Below are 26,923 nucleotides of genomic sequence, written 5' to 3'. Positions count from 1 at the left end.
GCATGCCTGTGTAGCGCTACATATATTCGACAGCAGAAGTTAGTTGTGGCGGCACCTACCAACATTTTTCAGAACTTCCGCTTACTTTGCACTTGATTCTCCTTCTTAGCTGCAGGCAGTTTTTTGGATTACAAAAACCGGAAAAAAAGTGCGGCTTAGATTCGAGTAAATACGGTTAGTCAGAAATACTGTTAAAAAGAAGATTTCTACATACAGATTTGAGGGAGTGGAAGCCACATTTCACTTCACAGAAAAGATTTGTAACAAGAAAGAAAGCTGCTCCTGGAACTGCAAAATTGAAGTTCTAAAACTGTGATCAAACCAGAGGCAACGTGTGCATCAGAGACGCTTACTCCTAACACGAGACATTATAGGAGAAGTGAGTAGTAAAATAATGGGAAATAACAAGAAAATCTTTACAGGAGTTAAAGATGGAATACATCTCCCAAAACACAGTGCAGAGAGCTCCTGCCAGATCTGTTGTTACACTCCCAATGTGTAGAATCTGACTGCTGGGACAACTAGTAAGAATGGACTCGAACAGCTTCATCAGACAGCCTCATGCAGTCTTCAAAAATGTTATTAACTGACCCAAACTAATGCAAACAAACAAAAAAAGTGTTAAGGGATTAGGACCACCAGTTTTACAGAGCTGAGATGCAATCTCGATGAAAACGAGAGGAGGGCCAAACAGCAGATATGGATGGAACAACAGAAACGAACTCAGTTATTGGTCTTCCTTTTAGCACAGTATTCTTTAATTACTTATTTGAGAAAGAAAAAGATTAACATTTTATTTTGTTTATTTCAAGAGGTAAATTAATTTGGAAATAAAAAATGCACTGCCTGACAATAAAAGTGAAGCACCCTGAAATATGGTCAGCTGTCAGTGGGACATAATATAAGTATACCATGGTGGCTATGTAAACAATTTGAGTTGTGGAATCGTACAGAGTTTGAAAGGGGCCTCACTGTGGCTCTCTACTTGGCCAGCTGGTCGAATCCCACAGTGACGGATGTGACAGTGGCCGATGTTGAACTGCACGAGATACGAGGATAAGCATTTTTGTCACCTCGGACTCGGTCGACCACATTTGAGCACCGTGAGGTCTGATTGCTGTATTGTGCACCGAGCACCTCGTAACCCCTTCACGTCAGCACTCGTCATTTGAGAACGAGTAATGGGCTTCCGACATCATTCTTTGCCATTGTGCCGTGCATTTGAAGTGGTGACATTAACAGACAGTGCAGAATTCTGACAAATGGCATCACATTGCATTCGTCGATGCACTCTCCCGGGAGACTGGCATCGGTGAATGTGGTAGCAATCTGGGGAGACGAGCTGATCTTCCAATGTTTCAGAGAAGCACAGGGGCATTACTCCTGTCATCGTGGTGTGGGGAACCATCGGGTATGACCCGGTAGTGATTGAGGGAAGCCTAATGGCACCGTGCTACATTACATTCTCAATCTCTGTGTGTTATGCCTCGTGCACGTGTTTCTGCTTGTGAAAGAGTATTGTACTGTCATTTTTCAATAGGACAACGCTTATCCACATACGGTACGTTTGTCTGTGAACTGCCTGCGTTGTGTCGAGGTACTTCCGTGGCCGGGAAGATCCCCAGATCTGTCACCAGTAGATCTAGCTCGGACGCTAACCCGGTCCCAGTGCCAGCATCCGATACATTGAGGACCAGTTGTGACACGTGCGGGCCAGTTTGCCTCAGGAGAACTTAACAACAGCTTTGACACCTTTCCCAACCGAGTCTGCACACGCATCCAGGCTAGATCGAGTTCAATGTTGTACTGACAAGTGGGCCAAAACTTTGTATATTTGACTCAATTTTATCATCGCCGAAATAACATACTGTACCCTCTCGACCAGTAATCTTATTTTTTATTTCTTCTTCCCCTACTGGGTGCTTCTTTACTTTTTCAGTCAGCATGTAAAATTATAAGACAGAATTCGTATCCAGTAATTTACACTCTCTCTCTCTCTCTCTCTCTCTCTCTCTCTCTCTCTGTCTCTTTCGCTCACTCACTTTCTTTTCCTCCAGTAGCAGGTTCAGTGACCATCAGAAATCTAACATGAAAAAAATTTACAATGTAGGAAAAGATAGACAGCTACTTATTATAAAGATGACATGCTGAGTTGCTGACGGGTGCAATTAAGACACTTACCCATAAGCTTTTGGCCACAGCCTTCATGAGAAAAAGAGATCTAACATTCTGCATGGTGTCTGTCTGTTCTAAGTCGTGTCTCCCTACCACTTTCGTGCAATGATGCTCTGAGTGTGTTTTTTAGGGAATTGACTAGTTTGAACCCGGGACCCGTTGCTGGTAAGGAGACGCCAGACCACACGACATGTAGAGTTCAGAAGAGTTCAGTGAGACTAGCGATGATATAATCAAATACTTAATGATTTCAGCGTCAGCTCCACTGCACTCCCTGTAAAAGAATCTTAATACTAACTAAATTTAGTGGAAGGGGTTCAAGGCTTTCCTATTTTTAGTTAGCTGGTAAAATAATGTCGAATAAGCAGCTAAGTTTACCATTGGAATTTTTCTTCTAAGAAACAAAACATAGGAAAAATTTTAATACAGGATGATAAAAACCAACTGCGTTCAACAAAAATGTGAACGAATATTCCCTGAATGGGTTTCCAGGTTCTATAATGGATTAAAGGATGACCTACGCCATATCACGTCCATAATTTAGGTTTCAATTAAGTTTCATAAGAGAGGAAACTATCGAAACTGGTCTACAGTCACCCTCAATTATCTTTAATTACTTATTTAACTTGTCGTTAATTACAGTGACTGATGTGGCTTCTCAATAATTATATAACAGAAAAATCATAACGTTTCGGATTTTAACTTCAAGTAGCAAATGTGAATACCACGAAGTTTAATTGACGATCGACACTAGTATTATGCAAAAAGGGAATGTAACAGATGAGACTTCTGCAGTTCTGAGTGAAGCCTTATGCACTCTTATGCGGCATGACGTGCGTTCATTACCTTGTCGGTGGTTAGGCAGCGTCAGGGAGCAGTGGGCGGCACAGCTCCACACACCTCGCCGTCTCGGTAGCAACTCTCTCGAACTTCTCCTTACTACTGTTTACCGAAGTTGGTTTAAGAAAAAGGTATCTGGCTGCGTTTTCAAGTGACCAATCAGCGTCTCAATGTTAAGCTCCGCCTACAAAAATTCTGTCTATCCAGCGAGAAACGCTGTACTTTTCGTGGTGGGGCAATGTTTTTAATGTTTGCTATGTAACAGAGGCGCGTGTAGTCTCATGCTAAAACTTGCAGCTGGTGTGACCCCTTTTAGTGTTATCATAAGATCTATACTGTTCTTGCCGGCCAGAGTGGCCGAGCAGTTCTAGGTGCTACAGTTTGGCACCGCGCGACCGCTACGATTGCAGGTTCGAATCCTGCCTCGGGCATGGATGTGTGTGATGGCCTTAGGTTAGTTAGGTTTAAGTAGTTCTAGGGGACTGATGACCTCAAAAGTTAAGTCCCGTAGTGCTCAGAGCCATTTGAACCAATACTGTTCTTCTGGAGGGCTCTATCTTTTAACATGGGCTGGGGGACGGACCTCTTGGCGGTCGGCCGACGATGCGGGTGTCCCATTGTTCCGCTCTTATCGTAGGGCCTTCTAGCCTACACGGTTCTGCTCTCGGCTTCTGTTCTCGTTTCTCCCCTCGGAACTGCGTCTGTCTCACGGTGGGAAGGTACGACATGCATTTAGGCATTCTTGTGTTAGTCTGTGGTATTACATTTGCTCACTCGTTGATTGTATTACTTTGGTTAATTTAATGTCAGGATTTATTCAGAGCTGTGTGGCATATTGCCGGATTTGCTATCATGTCAGGGTTTTCATGGAAGATGTTGGATTTGCCTGACACCTTACAGAGAAATGCACACCATTCATTCGCACAATCAAGCACACCTCGTGCACACAAGACCGCCATCTCCGGCAGCTCGGGCTACAATGCAGCTATCACGTAGGATGGAAACACCGATCCCACATGGAAGTTGCATTGTGGCTCGAGCTGCCGGAGTTGGCGGTCGTGTGTGATTGAATGTATGTGTTTGCCTTTTTGTGGCGAAGGCTGTGGCCGAAAGCTTATGTATAAGTGTCTCTTAATTGTGCCTGTCCGCAACTTATTGTGTCTTATTGTATCTTTTCGTATGTTGTTAATGTAATGTAATTAGATAGAATAAAAAATCTACTCACCAAGTGGTGGCAGAACACACATGTAAAAGATAGTTATAATTAGGCATGCTTTCAGAGCCAGTGGCTTCTTCAGGTAGAAGGGTTGAAGGGGAAGGAAGAGGAGTGAAGTAAAAGGCCTGGAGAGCTCTAGGAAAAGCGTTGGATTTCAGAAAAGACACCCAGAACTGCAGGTCAGGGGAGACTTACTGCACAGGATGAGAAGGAAATACTGATTGTTGGAAACTGCATTTGACAAGATTTGAATACCTGATAGCTTAAAGGTGGAATACAGGGTAATATGCAAGACAGAGATAACTGTTAAAATATTGTACAAGAGTCAATAAGAGTTAGAAGCTAGGTGCATTATACATAACAGAGGTGGGAGGGAGATGGCGAAAAACAGACAGCTAAGAAAATGAAAGATGTAGAAAAGAGTAGTTATTGCGAAGAAATGCTATTGCAGAAGAAATTAATGTAAATGTGGCCGGATGGATGGCAAGAACAAGGACACGGTGTAGCACTAGTCCCCACCTGCGGAGTTCCAATAAACTGGTGTCTGGAGGAAGAATCCAGTTGGCGCATGTGGTGAAACAGGCACCGAGGTCAAGACTGTCATATTGTACAGCAGGATATTGTGTGTTGCCAGTATACACCATCTGCCTATGTCCATTCATCCTAACTGATAAGTTGGTGGTAGTCATGTCAATGTAAAAGGCCGAACAGTGTTTACATAACAGCCGGTATATGACGTGTTGTTTCACAGGTGTGTCTCCATTCGATAGTATATGTTTTGTGAGTTATAGGGCTGCTATAGGTGGCGGTAGGCGGGTGCCTAGGGCAAGTCTTGCATTGTGGACGGTCACAGGGGTAGAAGCCGTGGTGTAGGGAGATGGTAGCAAAAGGAGCATAGGGTCTGACAAGAATATTGCGGAGATTGGGAGGGCGATGAAAAGCTATTCTAGGTGTGGTGGGTAAGATTTCAGAGAGAATGGATCTCATTTCAGGGTATGATTTTAAGAAGTCATGGTCTTGTCAAAGTAGCTTATCAATACATTCCAGACCAGGATAATGCTGTGTGTGCCATGGTGTGCTCTGAACTTGTTTTCTGGAGGGATCAGCAGTACCAGGATTGGAAGTGATGGCCTGGGAAATCAATTTTTGAATTAGGCTAGTGGGGTAATTACATCCAGTGAAGGCTGAGATGAGAATGGTGGTGTATTGCAGTAAAGTGTCTGCATCTGAACAAATTTCTTCACAGAAACTACTCCTTTCTTCATTTTGTTTTAGTTTTCTATGTCTTTTATTTCTTTTTTGCTATCCCCCTCCCACCTCTGTTACGTATAATGCACCTAGCTTCTCACGCCTATTAACTCGTATACAATGTTTTAGCAATTATCTCTGTCTTGCATATTACCCTGTCTTCAACCTTTAAACACCCAGGTTATCTAATCTTCTGCGGTGCAGTCCCCGACAATCGGTCTTTTCTTCTCATCCCATCTCGTAAGCCTCACCTGACCCATTGTTCCAAATGACTTTTCGGAAATCTACACCTTTTCCTAGAGCTCTTCAGTCCTTCTCCTTCACCCCTCTTCCTACCCCTTCAACCCTTCTGGGTGAAGGAGCCACTGGCTCCAAAAGCTTGCTAATTATAACCGTATTCTGCTTGGTGAGTAGATTTTATTATCCATCCAGTTACATTATATTGTCAAAACTCGATTATTTACATACATTGTTGATATTCCAACCTGAAGTTTTCATTGTTTGAGGGGAAAAAAAACATTGATTGCAGTTACTTTTTCATCGTAAAATGTAATTTTTATTTCTTTTTTCTCCTCTCTCTCTCTCTCTCTCTCTCTCTCTCTCTCTCTCTCTCTCTCTCTCTTCTTCTCTTCTAGTATATAAATGTGTTTCCCTTGTCTCTGCTACTCACTGCTCAACAGAGCTGATTAACATGTCTATTCCTTTCTTACAAAATTCTTCCATTCTTCCAATAAATACAAGAAAAAGATTCACAGTGGTTATTGTTAAAAAACCAAAGAACATAACCTATGCAGTATCATGGAAGTCTTCCTCTTAAACATCCTCGGGCTGAGCAACAGGGGACCCCAGCAGCCAGTGTACAGTGCACAGCAGTTGACTCCCAGTCAGCAGAGCAGTCATTTGCCCCACTTGAAATAATAATAATAATAAAGCAGAGTCAAATCCTGTTGAAAGAAAATTAAACAGATTGAATGATAGAGTGTTAGAACACAAAATGTATGTACCAGCTGTTAAGTTTCTGAGCCTTGTGATAAAGTGTGTGCCTGGAAACTGAGAGGTTGTGGGATTGAATCGCAGTCGGACCACAGGAGTTTTCAGTCTGCCTGTTCAGATTCCATGTTAAACTGTGGGTGTCTTTGCTCCCTTCGATAAGTGGGATCGATTAGGGACGCACGAGTTGCCGAAATGCAGTCCAATTGAAAGACGTTCGCCACACCATTGAGACACATCAAATTATCATTATCGCTCAATTTTACCCTGCAGATATGAAGTGTAGCTAAATGTGACACACAACCTGGGATTGCACCAGCAATAGGAGAATAAATGTTTGTGTCAACAGTTCTTTGACAGTTGGAAGTTACCTCTAGGAGGCAAAGTGTGTAGTACTGCTGATAGATACGTATAGTAGTTAGATTGAAAATACCTCTTCAGTTGTCTTCGGTGAATGTTTCAAGAATTGGAAATTAGAAGTGTCACGTTTTCTACAATATTCATTACCCATACCCCTATTCTTTCAAACCTAGCAATCATCATTTAAACAATTCTGATGGAGTAAATGAAAATAGTTTCTCAAGGCTATACATGTTCGTAAAGCCACAACACAAGTGATATTATATCTTAACAAAAAATATCTGGTTGGTTTACTTTTTGCCACGGGGAACAAAATATGCTATGTATTTAAAAACTTTTAAGTTATAGCATACATGTTGACTGTACATTGGCCAGAAAGTAACTGATTACAGCACTAATGTCAACATTAAAGTTTTAACAAATGCATTTTTCTTCGTTATTACTAATTGTCAGTGCAGATAATGTTGTGTGACATCAGGCCAGTTTACGTGAAGAACAGCTGTTGGCTTGTGCTTGTTTTCTGTGTCTCGTGCAACAAAGAAAACAAATTACAAACAAATTGTAGTTTTTAGGGTTCCGTGCACCAGCTGATAAAAAATAAACCCTTATAGGATCACTTTGGTGTCCATCTGTTTGTCTATCTTTGTTTCAAAACTCCTATTTTTCATGAATGTGTGTAGGTATCAAGTTGAATATTATGTCAGGTACTAAGATCTACAGTCCCTTAGTGGTGTAAAAATTTAAGCTTCTAAGCCAGTGCAGTCAAAAGATGGAGCCATATATATCACAGATTTTGATACTTTCAAAACCATTTTTTCAAACCTATATAGATGAACTATGTATATATACATCTCAGGACTGGTGATCTAGTGGTAGGAACTGTGAGACAGGGGATCGAATCTTGGTCGGACTTTGGATTTTTCAGCCCTCATTTTAACCTTGCCCTCATCTCTTGACCATGTGAGGAGTTTCCAGAAACATTATTTGGTTTGGCTTCCACATATTAGACTTAAGGTTTATCCATTGGGGTAACCGAGTCTGGGGAACTGGTTGGATAACTGCAGTAGGTTAGGAGCACACACACCACCGAAGTGGCATTATTTAGTAAGACTTGCACCAGGCCTTTGAGCCACACCAAGTTGTTTTTGTTGTTGTTGTTGTTGTCGTCGTCGTCGTCGTCGTCGTCGTCATCGTCATCATCATCATCATCATCATCATCATCATCATCGTGTCCTCCCTCTGTCGGAGAAGTTCCGGGACAGATTTCTTTAAGACGATCCTAGTTCCTATAGAAGTAGTCCCCTTGGCTATCTATACACAGTTGCCATCATTTCTGAAGGTCTTGGAAGCAAGCAGGGAAATCATCTGTGATGCTTGTGAGCTCATTTGTCACAGCCCATTGGATGTCTGTGATATCTCAGTGAAGCTTTCGTTTCAGTCACCTTTTCACTCGTGTAAACAAGAAACAATTGCAATCACCTGACTAGGTGAATATGCTAGATGTGGGACGGCAGTAACAGAATGTCTGGCCAGATACTTGGTAGCAGATAAAGCAGTATGGCGTCTTGCATTGTCATGCAGTAAGAACCAGTCCTGCAAATGCCACAAATCAAGGTGGCAGTGTTGAATTGCTTGTTGTAAACATTTCAAGACTTAAGTGTAAACAGTTCAGTTCGCTTTTTGTAAACAGTTCAGTTTGCTGTTTGTAAACAGTTCGGTTCACTGTTTGATCTGGAGGAACATACTCATGGTGAACTAATCATTTACTGTCAGAGAATGCGATCAACATTGTCTTTGTTCTTGAAGGTTGTCATTTCACTTTTTTGAAGGCTGCCGATTGAAGACTCTGTCATCAGTGCTTTGACACCTTGTGTGAGAATCATATTGGTAGCACCAACTTTCATCACCAGCAGTTATCATTGACAGAAACGTGGGATCACATGTGGCTCTATCTATTAGATCAGCAGAAATTCTCCACCTTTCCCCTTTCTGTTCATCTGGTAGTGTGTGAGGGATAAGTTTTGCATTAAGTTTCCATTTCCATAAATCTGCACGTAAAACAGTATGATGCAAATGATGACTCAAATTATCGTAAAACAGTATGACGCAAATCAGGATTCAAATTAAGTTGTTCAGATATCGTACAATTAGTTACGTGATGGTATTCTTCCAGCGATTGCCTTACATGCTTCATGTTGTATCCTCTCTTCTGCTTGACTCCTTCGTCATCATCGGTGGTGGTTGTGGTTTGTTTGGTTCTCTATTCTTTCTTCTTTGCGTGCTCGGCAGATCCTCAGGGTCGTATGTTCGAGGAAGTGGGGAAGGGGAACATCTTATTCACGTTTCGAAATTATGATATACAACAAAACATTAAGAACTTCCAATCTATAGCCTTTGTTCGAGTATGGCAGGAAATGAAAAAAAATAAGTATCACTGTTTTGACAGAAGTGATATCGTTGCTGCAAAATTGTAGTGTCTACAGTTGGTCGTCTACTGAAATGAGAAGCAACAGATGAATTGTCTTTTCATGTAACTGTAGTTTATTGGGGTCCCGATTTGGCTAAAAAAAAAATCTCATTCATTCAGAACTCAATCATAATTAATGCCAAATTTTATAGTGTTCGCCTGTGTGTGTATGGGATTTACAATGTATAACTCCGTTCCAACTACACGTAACCCAAGACTGTTGATACGTTGCTATGCAACCATACAATCAAATCTAATTCCCGAAATTTGTCTTTTGTCTCGTGAATTGATTATCTTTCGTAATAGTTAGTTAAAAGTCAGTTCAGAATCGTATGCTTTCTCAAAACAACTTCCGATCTAATTATTAACGTTAATAATTCTTCGTTTTAAACGAAGTCTACATTGATGCTGTAGCGCGATCCCTTGTAACATACATCGCGCCTCGCCGATAAAATCCACAAGATGTGACCTTTATTTGGACAGCTAGCGTATTCCTTTTTGTTTCCCTGTCTCTCGTCCTTTTACTACTCAAAGGACTCAATAATTAATTAAAATTGCCCTCTACGCAATCAGTTAGGACCAAAACACGGAATTCACTTATCGCGCACCAGAGTAACTTGATAGAATGCTAACATCTCTGTCTTTATCAAAGAAAAAATATACTTCTTCATTGTCAAGTCTGTGTCCAATCACTATTATATCACTGTGAATATGATATAATAGTCACATAATTTTAATCAAATCATACACAATTATTTCAGTAGCTTTTCAAATAAATAATCAAATGAAAAACCACAAATATTACTATTGGGGTACGTGCAATACCTTTCGATATATCAAAAAATTTTGATTAAGTGTGACATCACACATTAACATTTTCTGTTAGTCTACAACCCAAGCATTCCTGGGAATCGAAACTTCGCTGTTAAATTACTTTCGGAGCATTTCTTACTTTTACCACGATTGACATCTGAGGCAAGGTTACAGCATCTGCATCAGTATATGCTGTAGACAGGTGACCTGCTCTGGGATTTGTCTTGCACTGAATCTCTGCCTTCACGAAACCTTTTTTGCCGCTTGAAAACATGTCTCCTTGAAAGCGCCTTGCCTGCTTATGCGTGCTTAATCATTGTCCACATTTCACTAGGAGTTTTCCCGAGCTTAATGCAGAACTTGATGTTCACTCTTTGCTCACAAACAGCATACATTGTCATAACTGGTATGCCAAGAACCCAAACAGTGTGTTGCTAAGCACACTCCTGCCACCTAGTGAGTTTGCACAGAAACGTGGCCAAGGTCATTTCGAGGACACATACATACTGGTTAAAATAAATCATCATTTGTTCTTCTTACTATTGCAAACTCGGAAATAAAAAAAAATTAAAAAAATAAAAAAATTAAAAAAAAAAAAACCTGTCCTGAACTTTTCTGACAAAGTGAGTGTATGTATTTATATATAATTAAGATTGTACGGAATCCTGAGAGTGTGAGTTCTCATGCACTTATATAAGTGCGATGAGAACTCACACTCTGAGGATTCCAAGGGAAACATTCCACGTGGGAAAAATATATCTAAAAACAAAAATGATGTAACTTACTAAAGGAAAGTGCTGGCATGTTGATAGACACACAAGCAAACACAAACATACACACAAAATTCAAGCTTTCGCAACCAACGGTTGCTTCATCAGGAAAGAGGGAAGGTGAGGGAAAGACGAAAGGATGTGGGTTTTAAGGGAGAGGGTAATCCCGGGAGCGGAAAGACTTACCTCAGGGGGAAAAAAGGGCAGTTATACACTCGCGCGCGCGCACACACACACACACACACACACACACACACACACACACACACACACACACACACACACACACACACACACGCACACACACACACACCTATCCATCCGCACGTACACAGACACAAGCTGACATAATTATTATATTCATATATGTAGAGGGAAACATTCCACGTGGGAAATATATATCTAAAAACAAAGATGCTGTAACTTACCAAACAAAAGCATTGGTATGTTGATAGAGACAATATCGAAGACAAACACACACACACACAAATTTCAAGCTTTCGCAACCCACGGTTGCTTCATCAGGAAGGAGAGGGAAAGACGAAAGGATGTGGGTTTTAAGGAAGAGGGTAAGGAGTCATTCCAATCCCGGGAGCGGAAAGACTTACCTTAGGGGGAAAAAGGGACAGGTACACACACACACACACACACACACACACACACACACACACACACACACACACACACAGGTCTGCTTCTGTCTTGATATGTGCGGATGGATACCTGTCCCTGTCGCTTTCTCGTTTGGTAAGTCACAGCATCTTTTGTCCCACGTGGAATGTTTCCCTCTATTTTATATATATTACACACACTATATTATATAGTAATCAACATGCATATACAACATACTTTTCCATAATTGGTGGATGCGAAAAAATCCACAGTGATACAACCCAAATTCTGTATCACTACAAGCACTAACAGTTACTTCCTCCGGGAAAAGTAAGGGACAGGTTGAAGTAGATGAAAGAGAAGCAGGTCACTCGGAGCCCACGAGGTAGCGAGGAGTAGCGTAGACAAAGACGAAAAGAGAGGGAGGAGGGCTGTTGTCAGAGTAGTAGGAGGAGATCAGAGATGGTACATTGGTAAGTGCTGTGCCAGCTTCAGTCCAGAGGTGATGAGAGAGACTCAGAAGTGCAATTAAGAACACAGCAATTGGAATTAGGAGGTGACAAGAAAAATGTTTCTGTTTAGCCAATATCAGACACCTAAAATAGATGCCAGAAAACAAAATTAAATTGAAACAAATGAGCCGTCGGTCACAATTTTTAGTATTATTAACCAGGCTGCGGATTGGGCATTGCCGATTTAGCCACCGCTACCTGTTGTCCGGTGTCCCTGCCCCGCAGTGCCCGTGGCCATCCGTTGACGGTGCGCCATGTTTCATTGTCCTGTCCCCGTTTTATTCACTCTCTTGTTGTCCTATGTCTGCCGTCTACCTTACAGGAACTTTTAGCTGATGATGCTCGAGCAGCTGCTCGTGTCCTTCGTTTGATTACATTGACGGACGTGTCCAAAAAGATCTAACTCTTTTATTTTGTTTCTCTGCATCTTTGAAAGTACTTTCTGATGTTGCCCCCTTGCGTTTTTCTACGCTATTAGTGCACTAACGTTTGTGAGTGGGCACTAATGACCTTAGTAGTTGAGCGTCCTAAACAAAACAAAACAAAAAAAGAATGTAAACGTTTAAAGTGACCTATAACATAATTACAAATTTATGGAAAAAGAATTTTTTTATATAAAAGTGTAAATAGTGACTAACAATACAAGACAGCGACAGCGACAGTACATACATGTCACATATGGAATAAATGACAGGCCAGAAGGGCTTTAGTCACAATTTATTTATTTTTTTTTTTTTTTAATTAAACAATGCATGAAGGTGAGCCCCTATGGGCTGCTCATATCTGTACAGCCACAGGTTGCAACCTGTGGCTTTCATGCATTTAAAAAAAATTGTGTCTAAAGCCCTTCTGGCCTGTTATTTATTGTATATGTGACATGTAAGTGATGTCTCTGTCTTGTATTGTTAGTCAGTACTTCTTCTTTTATATAAAAAATTTCTTTTCCTATAAATTTGTAATTATGTTATAGGCTACTTTAAATGTTTAGATTCTAATGAAGGCACTCTCAAAAGTGTTGAAACCTGGTTAATAAGACTAAAAATTGTGACCGAGGGCTCATCTATTTCAATTTTAATTTGTAAAAGGTCACTGAACGAAGCAGCCATGTTCAAAACAATAATCAATTCTTAGAAATTTTAATAAAAGGTCTATAGTGTTTGCAAACAGTGGTGCAGGAATGGACATGACTTACATGAAGTTCCTTCATGAGGAACGGTGTGTGTGTGTGTGTGTGTGTGTGTGTGTGTGTGTGTGTGTGTGTGTGTGCGCGCACGCACGCGCACGCTTGCCCAACCACACCCTCACCCCTACACCCACCCATCTTTGTAGCAGGTTGTCACAGGACTAAGGCATTTTATGGTGAATTGATTTCAGGGATGGAGTGGTGATGCCAAACCAGGTGACGACACGCAACCTGAGCATGGCGGTTTCGGAATGCTTCTGGAAGATGGTGCGTGAGACTGTGGAGCAGCAGGCAGATGCCTTCAAGGCGACGCGCTTCAACCTGGAGACTGAGTGGAAGAACAACTTCCCCAGGTACGGACCACGTGGGATGTCTGTGCGAAATCTCTGATGTGCATGAATCTTCGTGGCAGTGCACTTACTTTAACCAGTAGTAATTTTGTAAAAACATGTTGACAGTCTAATAGTACTAAAATTTCTAGTGATGCTGATATTGACAACTTGCTTGAAACATTCAGAAATGTAAATCTAGCACCTAAGAAAATGCGGTTTTTATCACCAGCACAAAAAAAACACCCGGATTAAATGTACTGTAAACTGAGTGTCGGAATTCGAGAATCTTCAGTCGGAATTCGAGAATCTTCAGAGTGATCTCTGCAAGACTTGAGTTATCTAGTGTAGACAGTGTTCTTACTGGAGAACAATATTTATCTTAGATGCACCACTCCAGAATGTAGGAAAAATGTATAAACAAATGAACATGTATATTTATATCAGTATAGTGGCACACACATGTTGAGCTGTGCTCTTGAATTACTTCATATGTTTATCACTCTCTGTGCCCTAAGGAAGCAGCCATTTCGGTAGGTTGTGAGTGACAATCGATAGGTACCTACAGCTTTCTCATTGCAGCTGGCTGCAGCGATATTTGCTAGAAGATGGCACTGTGTTCAGAAAAGAAAAACAGTTGTAAGGGGCAGAGATAAGAGATAGCAGAAATGTCGCAGGAATGGCAGAAAGTGTGGTCCAGTTAAAGAAAATTCGTATAAAACTTTTGTTGTTGTTTTGAAATAAGGTATAGCTGCATAATACCTATACCTGAACATTTGTTTATGTGTAAATGATGGAAAAAGGATTTGTAATGAAAATGACAAAGCAACAAAAGATTTTCTAAGATATACAGTTGTAGATACGATGAAAAGTGTCAGATAGTATGGACCGTACAACAAAATATAGGTTTCTAAATTAAAAAAGTGTCATTTGGTTCCCAAATAAATTACTCCATTTAAATATTAAATGTACATGATAATAAACAAACATCTAAACTTGTCCACTGAACCTGACACAGCGCATTAAACTTATGGGCTGAGGATTTCTGGAAAACAGTTCTGGGCGCTTCTTCATTCAGGTTTGACAGAAATTTTTACTTGTCACTTTTTTTTTCTCTGTTAAACCGGTGAGACAGTTTTTAAATTTTCTGCCAAATGATAAGCCAACTTTTGAAACTCAGTCTTAGCCAGCAGCATTAAGTAGGAATCAAAACTGCTCCTGTGCTACAAGCAGTTCTTCATACTTTTCTTAAAATGTTGGTTTGGAAAACCCACACATAAGGGATCATAGATATCTGCTGATTCCCTAAAATCATTTTGCTTTCCTTTACATGTTATGTTATGTTAATCGGGGACCTAGAAATGACGGACAGGCTCCGTCCCTGCCGCAGTCGCAGTGGACCGCAACCCCATGGCGACTACCGCAGTCCACTTCACCCCTCCGCTGCCCCACACTGAACCTAGGGTTATTGTGCGGTTCGGCCCCCGGTGGACCCCAGCCAGGGAACGTCTCACGCCAGACGAGTGTAACCCCTATGTTTGCGTGGTAGAGTAATGGTGGTGTACGCATACGTGGAGAACTTGTTTGCGCAGCAATCGCCGACACAGTGTAGCTGAGGCAGAATAAGGGGAACCAGCCCACGTTTGCCGAGGCAGATGGAAAACCGCCTAAAAACCATCCACAGACTCGCTGGCTCACCGGACCTCGACACAAATCCGCCATGTGGATTTGTGCCATGAACCCACACACCTTCCTGCCCGGAAAGCTGTGCGTTAGACCGCACAGCCAACCGGGCGGACTTCCTTTACATGTACAGGGTGGTTCAAAAAGGGCGCTGTTTTTGATACTTCAAAGTATGAAGTTTATTTTTACAAGAAACAGAAACAAAATACATAGATATGTTCTTCTAGCCTTCCAATTTTGTGTAGGAAAAATGTGAGGCATACGACCACCTCTACTGTGCTGACATGCAAGAACTCTGTCCATGAAATTCACTATGACTACAAGACAAGTTTTCACATCCATTTTGTTGGCAACTCATCATATTTCCTCCTCCAAGTCATGGATGTTTTGGGGTGTATTGGTATGCACCGTTGACTTAAGATGACCACAAATGGCGGAGTGATATCTGTGCTTTCTTCCGAGCACTGCACGTTTGCCATTTTGCGGCAAACCTGAGAAACACCAAGTGGCTCCTACTTGTCACAGGCACGTACTAACCACTGTTCCTCTACTTGTAATTGAAATTGGAAAGGTTCAAATTCAGCAATGTAGGAAAAGACAGAGTGCTACTACCATAAAGAAGACACGTCAGGTTGCAGACAGGCACGATTAAAAGGTGGAAATTTGTCAGTACATTCACTGAAGATACTCCTCAAGTGCAATATTGACTCGTAACTGGTGATTGTCAGTCCAGAGTAGAGAACCGTCGTCAGACTCATACGGAAATGGCTGTTCCCGTCGCAGTCCGGTAAGTAATGACTAGGGTCCGGATTTTAATTACCTTAAAAACAGTAAAATATGCAAGCATTTATGACCTAAAACTTACATAAGCATGACATTAAAAAATAAAATATGACTTAATAGAAGTTTATTTAAAGCGTTCTTGTTTGTTTATAATTTTTTATTCACCATAAAGTAATACAAAATTCACTTCTCAGAATATTGTAAGTATAGTTCTTTCTTTCTGTAGGGTTTATGGTTAATTTGCACATATTTTTTGAATGTCTGAATGTTTTATTTTCTAAACCCAAAGTACAGTGAAAAAATCATCTATCGAAACAGTGAAACAAAGTTTTTATTTCTACATAGTATTTAAAGCATTTCACATTATTTAATACCGTGTCAATCTTCAGTATCTGCAAAGTTGCACTGGATCACAAGGTGCATTTTCAGGTTGTACACTGTCAAAGATCTACGGTTGTCGCTGAGGATAGTTTTGTACCTGGAAAAGCTCCTCTCCACTTCACAAGACGTCACTGGTGTGTATTTGAAGGCAGCCAGATCACTGGAGTTAAGCTTCGTTTCAGTATCTTCAAATGTTGCGGCATTCCCTGAAAGACTGTCACTAATTTTGCACAGTGTAGAATATCCAGGATTCCATTGGAGAACACTTTGCCATTTGGTTTTCAATTTGTCAGCCACATGACCATAAGCTCGACCCAACTCCCTCTGCACATGTTACCCAATACTCAGGGCCTCACATAGCTGAGTGCTAACAGCTTCCAGTCGTCTGATGGCTTTTGGTATCACGGAAAAATTGGCGTAGATATATACCAAGTTTTGAGACAGTGTATCTGTAAAAACTTCTTTCACAATTTTGATAGCACTTGATTCATTGCTATCAAGATCACAGAAGATTGTCTTTATTTGGGTGTAGTTGGTGCAGTAATACTCACAAGGGAACCTCCCCATCGCACTCCCCTCAGATTTAGTTATAAGATGGCACAGTGGATAGGTCTTGAAAAACAGAACACAGATCAATCGAGAAAACAGGAAGAAGTTGTGTGCAACTATGAAAAAAATAAGCAAAATATACTAACTGAGAAGTCCATGTGGAAGATAGGCAACATTAAGGACCATGTGAGATAAGGAGGGCTGTGGTCCCGTGGTTAGCGTAAGCGGCTGTGGAATGAGAGGTCCTTGGTTCAAGTCTTCACTCGAGTAAAAATTTTAATTTTTTATTTTCAGACAATTATTATCTGTCCGTCCGTTATGTTTTCATCACTTTTATCGAGTGATTATCACATCCACAAGAAAACCTAAATCGGGCAAAGGTAGAAGAATCTTTTTACCCATTCGCCAAGTGTACAAGTTAGGTGGGTCGACAACATATTCCTGTCATGTGACGCACATGCCGTCACCAGTGTCGTATAGAATATATCAGACGTGTTTTCTTGTGGAGGAATCGGTTGACCTATGACCTTGCGATCATATGTTTTCAGTTCCCACTGGAGAGGCACGTCCTTTCGCCTACTAATCGCATGTTTTTATGATGTGGTCACAAAACACAGACACTAAACTTCTTACAGTGAATAGAGACGTCAATGAACGAACAGACAGATCATAACTTTGCGAAGATAAAAAAAAGTAAACTTTTCACTAGAGGAAGGACTTGATCCAAGGACCTCTCATACCGCAGCCACTCACGCTAACCACAGGACCACGGCGCTCCTTGGCACATACTCTCCTTGATGTTGGCTATCTTGCGCATGGACTACTCACTGTATATTTTGCTAATTTTTTTCATAGTTCCACGCAACTTCTTCCTGTTTTCTTGACTGATCTGTGTTCCGTTTTTCAAGCCCTATCCACTATGCCAACTTATAACTAAATCTGAGGGGGGTGCGATGGGGAGGTTCCCTTGTCAGCAGCATTAAGCCAAGAACCCCATCATGTAAGAACAGGTTAGGTGGGAGGGGGGTTGAAGGTACTTGTTCCTTGAATTTCTGCACCCGTAGCAGAGCCTTCACATAGATTTTATTGCCACAGGAAATTAATTTGTCCATGTCAGGGTAATTTGATTGCACCTCTTCGGCAGCTCTGTGCAGCGCATGTGGCTTACACCATACTGGGGTAGAGAATCTGAAGCCCTTTGGCTGCTTTAGCCGTATATGAAGCACCATCTGTTACAAGCAGCAAAATGTTCTCTCTTTCACACCATCCGACTACAGTAGCTTCAGAAAGTTGTCAAACAAAATAGCAATCATCGAATTGTTTACTCTATTGAGAGCTTCACACGTTAATAGGAACATATCTCCAGGGCCATCAGCTTTTAGAATACCAACAACAACATTTGCAATATATCGCCCACTAATATCTGTAGTTTCATCAATTGACAGCCAGACCTTTTGCTCAGCAATAGTAATTCGTATTTTGTTGAGCACGTCATTGTGGCATACGGATAAATAGTTCTTTCTCAGTGTAGATTCATCTGGAACTGGATGTGTTGTGTACTTCTCCAAGAACCGTCTGAAGTGTGGATTCTTCAGCTTTTCCAATGGGATGTTGCAGGACACCATCATCTCACACAAATCCTTGCAGAATGATTGCACGGTTGACAATTGACCTGTCTGTTCAAATAACAGCATTTGCCTGCTGTTATTTTCAGCACTCCGTTTCACACAGCTGCTGTGTGTTTAGCGTTATTACAGTGTTGTTGCAAATTAAAGCGCTTTTCTGCACTAATTTTAACTTCACACAGTTTACAAAAAATATTATCCCATCAGTACTAAAGAACTTCTCTCCAAATTCTCGAACATATCCTTGCAACTTCACGCTGTCGGAGCACTTTGCTTTAGGCATGTTGAACAAGGCAATGGCTGTATTCAAACTGGTTACTGGGAACACCTGTGTGACTGCGATGATTACTACGGCAGAAGCCGCCTTTGTTGGCTCTTAGAGCGTATTGTCGACTCTGCACAACAATGTTTTGTGTTCGCGAAACGACTGTTGTGGTGCAACGAATTTCTGCTACGGTCCTGAGAAATAAAGGTGTGTACTAATTTATCTGCTCATCTTTCATAATAGCACGTCAAATATTGTCTCGTGAGCAACATATTCATTTTCTTATTCGTGCGTCCCTTAAGATACAAGAAAAACGATATGTGCATTTTTGGCAAAAGTTGACGGAAATATGACCTATTATATTAAAAGTTAGCCACAATATGACCTATTACTAAAATTTGTTGAAATATGACTTTATATACACAATAAAAATACATTTTTCAACACTAAAATGCCTAGATTTGTGTATAAATTGTTCTAAAATTCACCCTATAGTTTAGAAAAAAGTATGACTTGTCATTAAAATGTGGGCCGTAGTAATGACCGAACACTGTTCCCAGGTTGCGCGAGCTGGACCGGGACGAGCTATTCGAGAAGGCGCGTGGTGAGATCCTGGACGAGGTGATCAACCTGAGCCAGGTGCCGCCTCGCCGCTGGGAGGAGCTGCTGATGCGCAAGCTCTGGGAGAAGGTGTCGACACACGTCTTCGAGAACATCTACCTGCCCGCCGCCCAGACCGGCAACCAAGGTGCGTGTCATTCTGGTTCAGGTGTTGTACACTCCAGTTTCTTTTATGTTTAATTTCCCTGTCAGTGTGGATTATTATTTTTTGTTTATATTGTTGCTAGAAAAAGAGATTGGAGATAATCGGGCCGTATATTTTTATAATTGTACAGGATGGAACAATGGAAACGTGTTTTTCACAGTTAAATAATTGAAATCTGGTTTTATTGGGGAGGGGAGGGGGAATGGGAGAACTCAAATTCAGTAATAGTAGTTTTATTACATTTTTTAAATCTACGTACCTTAATTAGGGTCAGAAAATAATGTCATTGAGATGATGTCCTTCTTGCTGGACACAAATTTGGGTCCTATGCTGAAAGCTATGTATGGCTGTTTCCGACATTTCGTTCGGCACAACTCCAGGTTCCTGACAACTGGAAATCTTGAGGTAACCAATTGTGCAGGGCTTGTTCATGTACATTCTTAATTTCATGCATCCCACAAAAAGAAGTCAGAGTGATAGACCAGGTGAACACGGGGGGCTGAGGAACGTCGGCATTTGTGAAATTGTGTGTCCTGGGAACATCTGTCGAATCGGTTCCGTTAATACTCTCACTGTGTGAGCTGTGGCACCCTCCTGTTGTAGGTTCATTTCTCTTGTGTTCACTATACGCCTTTCGAGTTCTGGGTGAAGAAAGTTGTTTAATGCTTCAATATAACACGCAGATGTCACAGTAACTGCAGTTCCTCCATCTTCAAAAAAAGTAAGGCCCAACAATACCTGTCTCGGAGGTACTGCACCACACCTTTACTTCTGAGCTGTGGAGGGGTATTTGGTGTAGTTCGTGTGGGTTCTCCAACACCCAGTGCCTATAGTTCTGTATGTTGACATAAACGTCCAGGTGAAAATGAGCCTCGTCACTCACAAATACTGGAACATCTGCATCTTCCAAAAGAGTAGTGTCCATTATGCCACAAAACTGTGTTCGTAAATATTTTGGGTAAATCAGTATGCATCTGATTTCATTTACCTGTGTTTTGATTCCATTTTCCTTGGTGGTTTCACTCAAGCTGTGGAAATTATTTGATTTTACCACAGTTCATCTCTGTGAATTTTGGAGCTTGTTTCTTGTAGGGCTCATATTCTGACATTTGAAAAGATAATCTGGAGACACTTTTTCTTTATTGTTAACCTGCCTCTGCCTAAGGTGAGGATTGATTTCTGTTTGTGCTTTCTTTTAACACTCTCTCAAGGAAACAGTTGGATTGTGAAAATATCTGAGAATTTTCTTATAAATGTAACCTTGTACTTTGTGTCTGTATTGTGATTGAAGAGTTTTCACATCTAGACCACCTTCTTTTAATATCTGGAATAGTGATTCTCGTTCAACTGTGTAATAGACTTTTATGAAACAACCAATTTACTACAAATTCCCTGATGCCTTGGGATGAGCTTTAGACTGCAGATTTTCTCTGGACACAAGTGCCCTGGTCTGAATCCTGCCTGATATTCTCAAATTCTCGATTCATGTTGTTTCTGTGTTATATCAAGAAGACACTGGGATAGTTTTGTGTGCACCTGATACTACTGAGATTCTTCAGTAGTTATTTATGTCTACTCTCTCTCCCTTCTTGTGTAACTAGAGAATTAAGGAATTTTTCCTATCTTCTGGGTTTTATTATGTTTGCATAATGTCTTGCATGAAACAAATAAATCCGCTTTACTTAAATTTTTTACCTCGATAAAACTTAAGATATAATTTCATCAAAACTAAGAATTACCTCCTTTTTAAATTTCGTTAGTGACTTTGATTGGGTCTTTTGTGATATTCAAACTTAAACCAATAAACTGTGCTGGAAGGCTAAACTGTCTGACCATCTTTTAATAGTTAGTGCCCCAGGAAGAGGATATTTCAGTATGCCATGCTTTATAAGATATACTGTGTTGAAGTCGTGGCCCTCGCAATGTGCTGAGGTGGGAAGTACACCATTCATTCATACCCACTTGTTGCTGACATTTAAGAAAAGAAACCTCAACCACTCTCTTAAATTCTTTTATTTTAAACAACCAAACATTATACCAGATCAGCAATCATGTACATCTTTATTCTTTTGCCTAAGTTCTGTTATTTATCTTTCCTTAATTTCCAATTGTTGGCACAAATGTGCATTGTCAAATTTGCAGCACTATCTGTCAAAAAATAAATTAGTGCATTTACAAGCATCTACCCATTTCTGTTTTGTCTCATTTTTGTGAGGAAGTACATGAAACTTGATCCCTAACTTTATTCATTGTCTGCAGTGGTTAGCATAATTGTAATTACACAACAAACCGCTATTTTTCACTGAAAACAATGAAGAATATACACTGAGAATTTTAATAAAATTCAGTTCAGATCACAATAATTTTGAGGAGTCATTGTTAAAGCTCGTTATTGTGCACAAACTGTGTGATCCCTATTTTGTATTCCTGTAACTGTGGCATTAGGGAAGTGTGTTGGGACCCGTGCTGTTCATGTTTTACTTTAATGAAGTGATATGTAATATTAATCATAACCAAAGACATTTTTGTGGTGATGCTGTTAACTGCAATGGAGTAACTTCTGCAAAAAGCTGCACAAATATTCAGTCAGATTTTGATAAGATTTCAAAGTGGCGCGAAGATTGGCGGCTTGCATTAAATGTTCAGAAATATAAAATTGTGCTCTTCGTAAACCAAAAGCATCTATATTACTAGGACTTTATCCTGGAACACAGTACCAGTTGCAATATAGACACAGCAAAAATTTGATTTTGAATATTTTGCATAATTATTGACCAAATTTAAAAATTTTGAATGCCATCACAATCTACTCGTTAAGATGAATAAACTTATATTAAAAGTTTAACATGGTAATTTGAAAACTGTTTGGTTGTGTTGAGGTAACTTAACATACAGCGTGGAAATATGCAGACTCGTTCATCCAGTATTTGGGAATGAGAGGACTTAGTGAACCCTGTCAGACTCTGCACATAATTTCAAACCTTTGTTAAACTTTTTCTCAGTGACACCTCCCACAAAACAACAAAAGGAAAAAAGATTATCACTTACCATGTTTTCACTGTTTATGCAGTCAAACTCCAGCATCAGGCATAACAATTAATTTCTCACTACCACTACTAATTTTACCCACATCACACTTTACATGCAGTATGTACGTATATCACTGAATGTACCGGCATAATTATATCATTTTACAACACACAGTTTGAGAAATATGACACCGTAAATGTTGAGATGAGCTTGGGAGGGGGAAGGGGGAGGGACTAACTGCTTCTTAAAGTGAAGCACAAATTACTCTGTTTATGTTCATCCATTGTTTCATAATGAGAGCATTTAGCAAGTAGCAACAACCTATAAGCATAAGTTCAAATCTTTCCTAAACATTTTCTTGCTTACATGCTTTAAACGCAAATATTTAACACATTACCTCATTTGTAAAGAAGCTGTTTTATACATTGTAGTTTGATTCTTTTAAGAATCAGGGGTAGTATACTATGACCTCAATATCAGTGAGTTGCAAATCCAGTGCTCCAACTCATACAAATGCCTGGATGTAACAGTAATGAAAAGGATAGATTACTACTCAAAATATAGCTGAGATTGTGAGTCGCAGATAGGTGCAACCAAAAGACTGAAACAATTAAGCTTTCGACCAAAAGGCCTTCATCAGAATTGGACAGTGTACATAGGTACGTTTGCATGCGCACGTGCGCACACATGCACATGCACGCGCATATGCGTATTCATTTCACATACTTGTGACCACAGTCTCTGGCTCCTGAGGCCAGGCAGCAAGCAGCAGCGCATGGGGTGGGAGCTAGGAGGTGGCTGGGATAGGGAGGTAGAAGGAGGCTGGGACAGGGAGGGAGAGCAAGAGAAGGGTGAGGATGGGGAAAACGCTGCTTGTGGGAGCATACAGGGATGCGGGGGGGGGGGCAGCTAGGTGCAGTCAGGATGTTAGAAGGAGGGCTTGGGGGGGAGGGGGGATGGCAGCCAGCAGAAAGAGAGAAATAAAGATTGTGGGTCTGTTGGTGGAATAAAGGGCTGGAATCGGAACAGGGAAGGGGATAGGTGAGTAAAGGATAATGACTAACAAAGGTAGAGGCCAGGAGGGTTATGGGAACACAGGATATATTGCAGGAAGAATTCCCACCTGCACGATTCAGGAAATCTGGTATTCATCCAGAGGATCTGGATGGCATAGGCTGTGAAGCAGTCACTGAAATAACTTAAACAGTTGCCACCCACTCCATATCAAAGAAACCCTTCCATACATCCTAGCCACCTGTGGCTGTTGCATCTGTATTGACAAGCAGTCTCTCTCAAAACATTCTGAGGGGTCTCACTGAGGCCTTCACAGACTGTGATTGCCCTATCAGTCCTGTACAGAAACAGATCTTGTGTGCCTTATTTCTCCAGTCACCCACACCCCACCCCCACTTCACCTCCCAAAGTCCCACCATCTGGCCACAGAGGAACATTCCCCTTATGCCTCGTTATTGGTACCACCTCCAGCTGAATGACATTCTCTGCCAGGGTTTTGACTACCTCTCATAGTGCCCTGGAATGAGGAATGTCCTACTCACTACCCTCCCCTCCCCTTCCCACAATGATATTCCACTGCCCACCAAACCTACACTATATCCTTGTCCATCCCAACACAACCCCTGCTTCCAACCCCTTGCCTCGTGGCTCATATCACAGAAATAGACGTAGATGCAAGACCTGTCCCATAAATTCGCCCACCACCACCTACTCCAATCTGGTCACAAGCGTCACCTGTCCCATCAGAGGCAGGGCTGCCTGTGAAACCAGTCGTGTGATCTGCAAGCTAAGCTGCAACCGATGTGCTACATGCTGTGTGGGTATGACAACTGTTAAGCTGTCTGTCTGCACGAATGGCCACTGTCAAACTGTGTCTGAGAAACAGCTGGATCTTCAACTTGCCGAGCACCCTGCTCGACACGACATTCTGTATTACAGTGAGTGCTTCACAGTCTCTGCCGTCTTGGTCCTTCCCTCAAACACCAGCTTTTCGGAATTGTGCAGGTGTGAATGGTGTCTACTAATCGTATATTCCTCAACCTTCATCGGTCATTGTCCTTTACAGACCTGTCGCTTCCCTGTTGCCACTACAGCACTGCACAGCCCTCTATTTTACCAAGACACCCACAGTCTGTTTTACTTCTCTCCTTTTCTCCTGTCCCAGAAGGTGGCATACTTGAAATCATTGGCAGAATTCTGGGAAATGCAATCAGTCCACAAAGGAAATCATTCACAAAACACTTACGCTACTTACCCTGGAATACTGCTAAAGTGTGTTGGAACCGTAAGAGATAGATCTGTTTTAAAGCCAATGTTGAAAAAATTATTTTTCTCTTACTGAACTTTATTAGTTAATGTGCTTTAATTATTAGGTTTTGTTTTTGTTGTCGGCACAATGCTTCTTGAGGTGAATTTTTCCTTGCAGAACAGGTTTTGGGCTTCAAATTTAGTTCTATGACCTCTTTTAAATGAAATGCAACTATATGTTTACTCCTTTTCTCCACATTTCTTAATAATCTTCACTGATAATCACAACTAGTTGTCAATTTCTTGACTTTTCTGGAAGATTCTGGAACATACTCAAATATTCTAGAAGGAACATTGTGGCCAGTCCCAGTCACTTTGGCACTCGATTCCAAGCTTCGTTCCTTCCCATCTGAAGTCCATTAGTATGATGGCCTCTTTTGACACCCAGATGTTCAAAGCAAACCTTCTTCATGGATGGGGCATAGATGGCTACAGGACCATATAATACCCGTGGGGCTGCGGGAGTGTGTGGCGGAGTAATAGCCGCACGCACTGACAAACCACACTTAGATATATTATGTTGTCATGAACAAATGCCCTCTTCAGACACCCAAATCTTCATGACTATCCCTTGCAGTTCCAAAATGAAACCTTCTTCATGCATGGGGGATGGAGGATTACCAGACCATATGACCCCCATGATGCTGCAAAATTTGCTTGCTATGTTTTGGCAACACACACACACACACACACACACACTCACACACACACACACACACACACACACACACACACACACACACACACACACACACACAACACCATTTCAGTGGTCGATATTAATGCTGATATTAATCTTTGATGATGGTGGTGGTGGTGGTGGTGATGGTGGTGGTGATGATGATGATGACAACAGTCAATGTTTCTTGTTGCAGAAAAGCACAAAATATGTGTGATAATCTTAAAATTACATTAATGAAAAGAACTGTTTCTTATACACAGTTTTTTGGTTCAGGTGTGAATGTTACATTAATAATATTTGCATTGTAAACAAATAAATTCATTATGTGTGAGAAATTTTATTGGCTTGTGAAGTGAAATAAATGAATGTATCATGTTCTGTACTAATCACCGAGAGTGTACCACTAGTTCCGTGACAATAGGGCCAACAGGGGTATTGGACTTACGCAAAGAAAGACAGCACAAATGAGCGAAGGTTTGTTTGACTCGTTGGAGAGTATCACAAAGAAGCTGAAAAAAATGAAAGGGTAAACGCAAACTTTCACGTGAAAGCCAGCTTACAAACTATTAACAACCCGGTTTGAGTGAGGGGTATAGAAATGTTCTAAAATCCCCTTCGTGCTGCTTATGTAGGGATCACAGAGACAGCAGGGTGCACACAGGCATCTAAGCAGACATTCTTTTCACACTGTGTACACGAATTGAACTGGTAGATCCACTAATGGCTTACAAATAGTGCAAAGTACCCTCTGCCGTGCCCTTCGAAGTGGTTTGCAGAGTACAGACACGGGCGTATCGTTTCGCCTTACTGACGGAACATTCGATCTGCAGGCACGTTCAACACGACGGTGGACATCCGACTGCGGCAGTGGGCGGACCAGCAGCTGCCGCAGAAGTCGGTGGAGGCCGGCTGGGAGGTGCTGAGCGACGAGTTCCAGGCCTTCATGCAGGCGGCGAGCCGCAGCAAGGACCACGACGACATCTTCGACAGCCTCAAGGCGGCCGTGGTGGCCGACGCCATGCAGCGCCACTCCTGGGAGGCCAAGGTAGGCCGTCCGCCCGAGGTGCTCTCTCTACGGCAGCTGCAGTCGTCGTCATCTCCCGTTCGCTTCACCTAGGTAGCGAGTGGCGGAGGCTCGGGAGCTCTCGTAGGCTCCTAGTTATTGCAAATGCGACAGTAATGGTTTTAGTGCAACGTAGCCAGTGTGTGCCTGTTTGTCGTCACATTCCACTTCCCCGGGACTAAACGATGTTCACATTCAGGTGTTGCAGCCTCTATTTCCAATATTCAAATTGTATCTGGAAGGATGGCACATTTCCTAA

At 41.4% G+C, this 26,923-nt stretch overlaps 1 protein-coding gene across 3 annotated transcripts in view; it reads left to right on the top strand.

The window, feature by feature from the left end:
* Nucleotides 1-26,923, top strand: part of LOC124720062 (dynamin-like 120 kDa protein, mitochondrial) — a 196,435-nt gene that overhangs the window by 127,507 nt on the left and 42,005 nt on the right. For all 3 annotated transcript variants that reach the window (XM_047245331.1, XM_047245330.1, XM_047245329.1), the window contains 3 exons: nucleotides 13,378-13,539; nucleotides 19,362-19,549; nucleotides 26,432-26,646. In XM_047245331.1, the coding sequence (XP_047101287.1) occupies nucleotides 13,378-13,539; nucleotides 19,362-19,549; nucleotides 26,432-26,646 (565 nt within the window). The remainder of the gene's footprint in view (nucleotides 1-13,377; nucleotides 13,540-19,361; nucleotides 19,550-26,431; nucleotides 26,647-26,923) is intronic.

This window comes from Schistocerca piceifrons, chromosome 11 (genome assembly GCF_021461385.2).
Source record: "Schistocerca piceifrons isolate TAMUIC-IGC-003096 chromosome 11, iqSchPice1.1, whole genome shotgun sequence".
In the NCBI taxonomy this organism is placed as follows: Eukaryota; Metazoa; Arthropoda; class Insecta; order Orthoptera; family Acrididae; genus Schistocerca; species Schistocerca piceifrons.
This window is presented reverse-complemented; position numbering and strand designations above follow the sequence as displayed.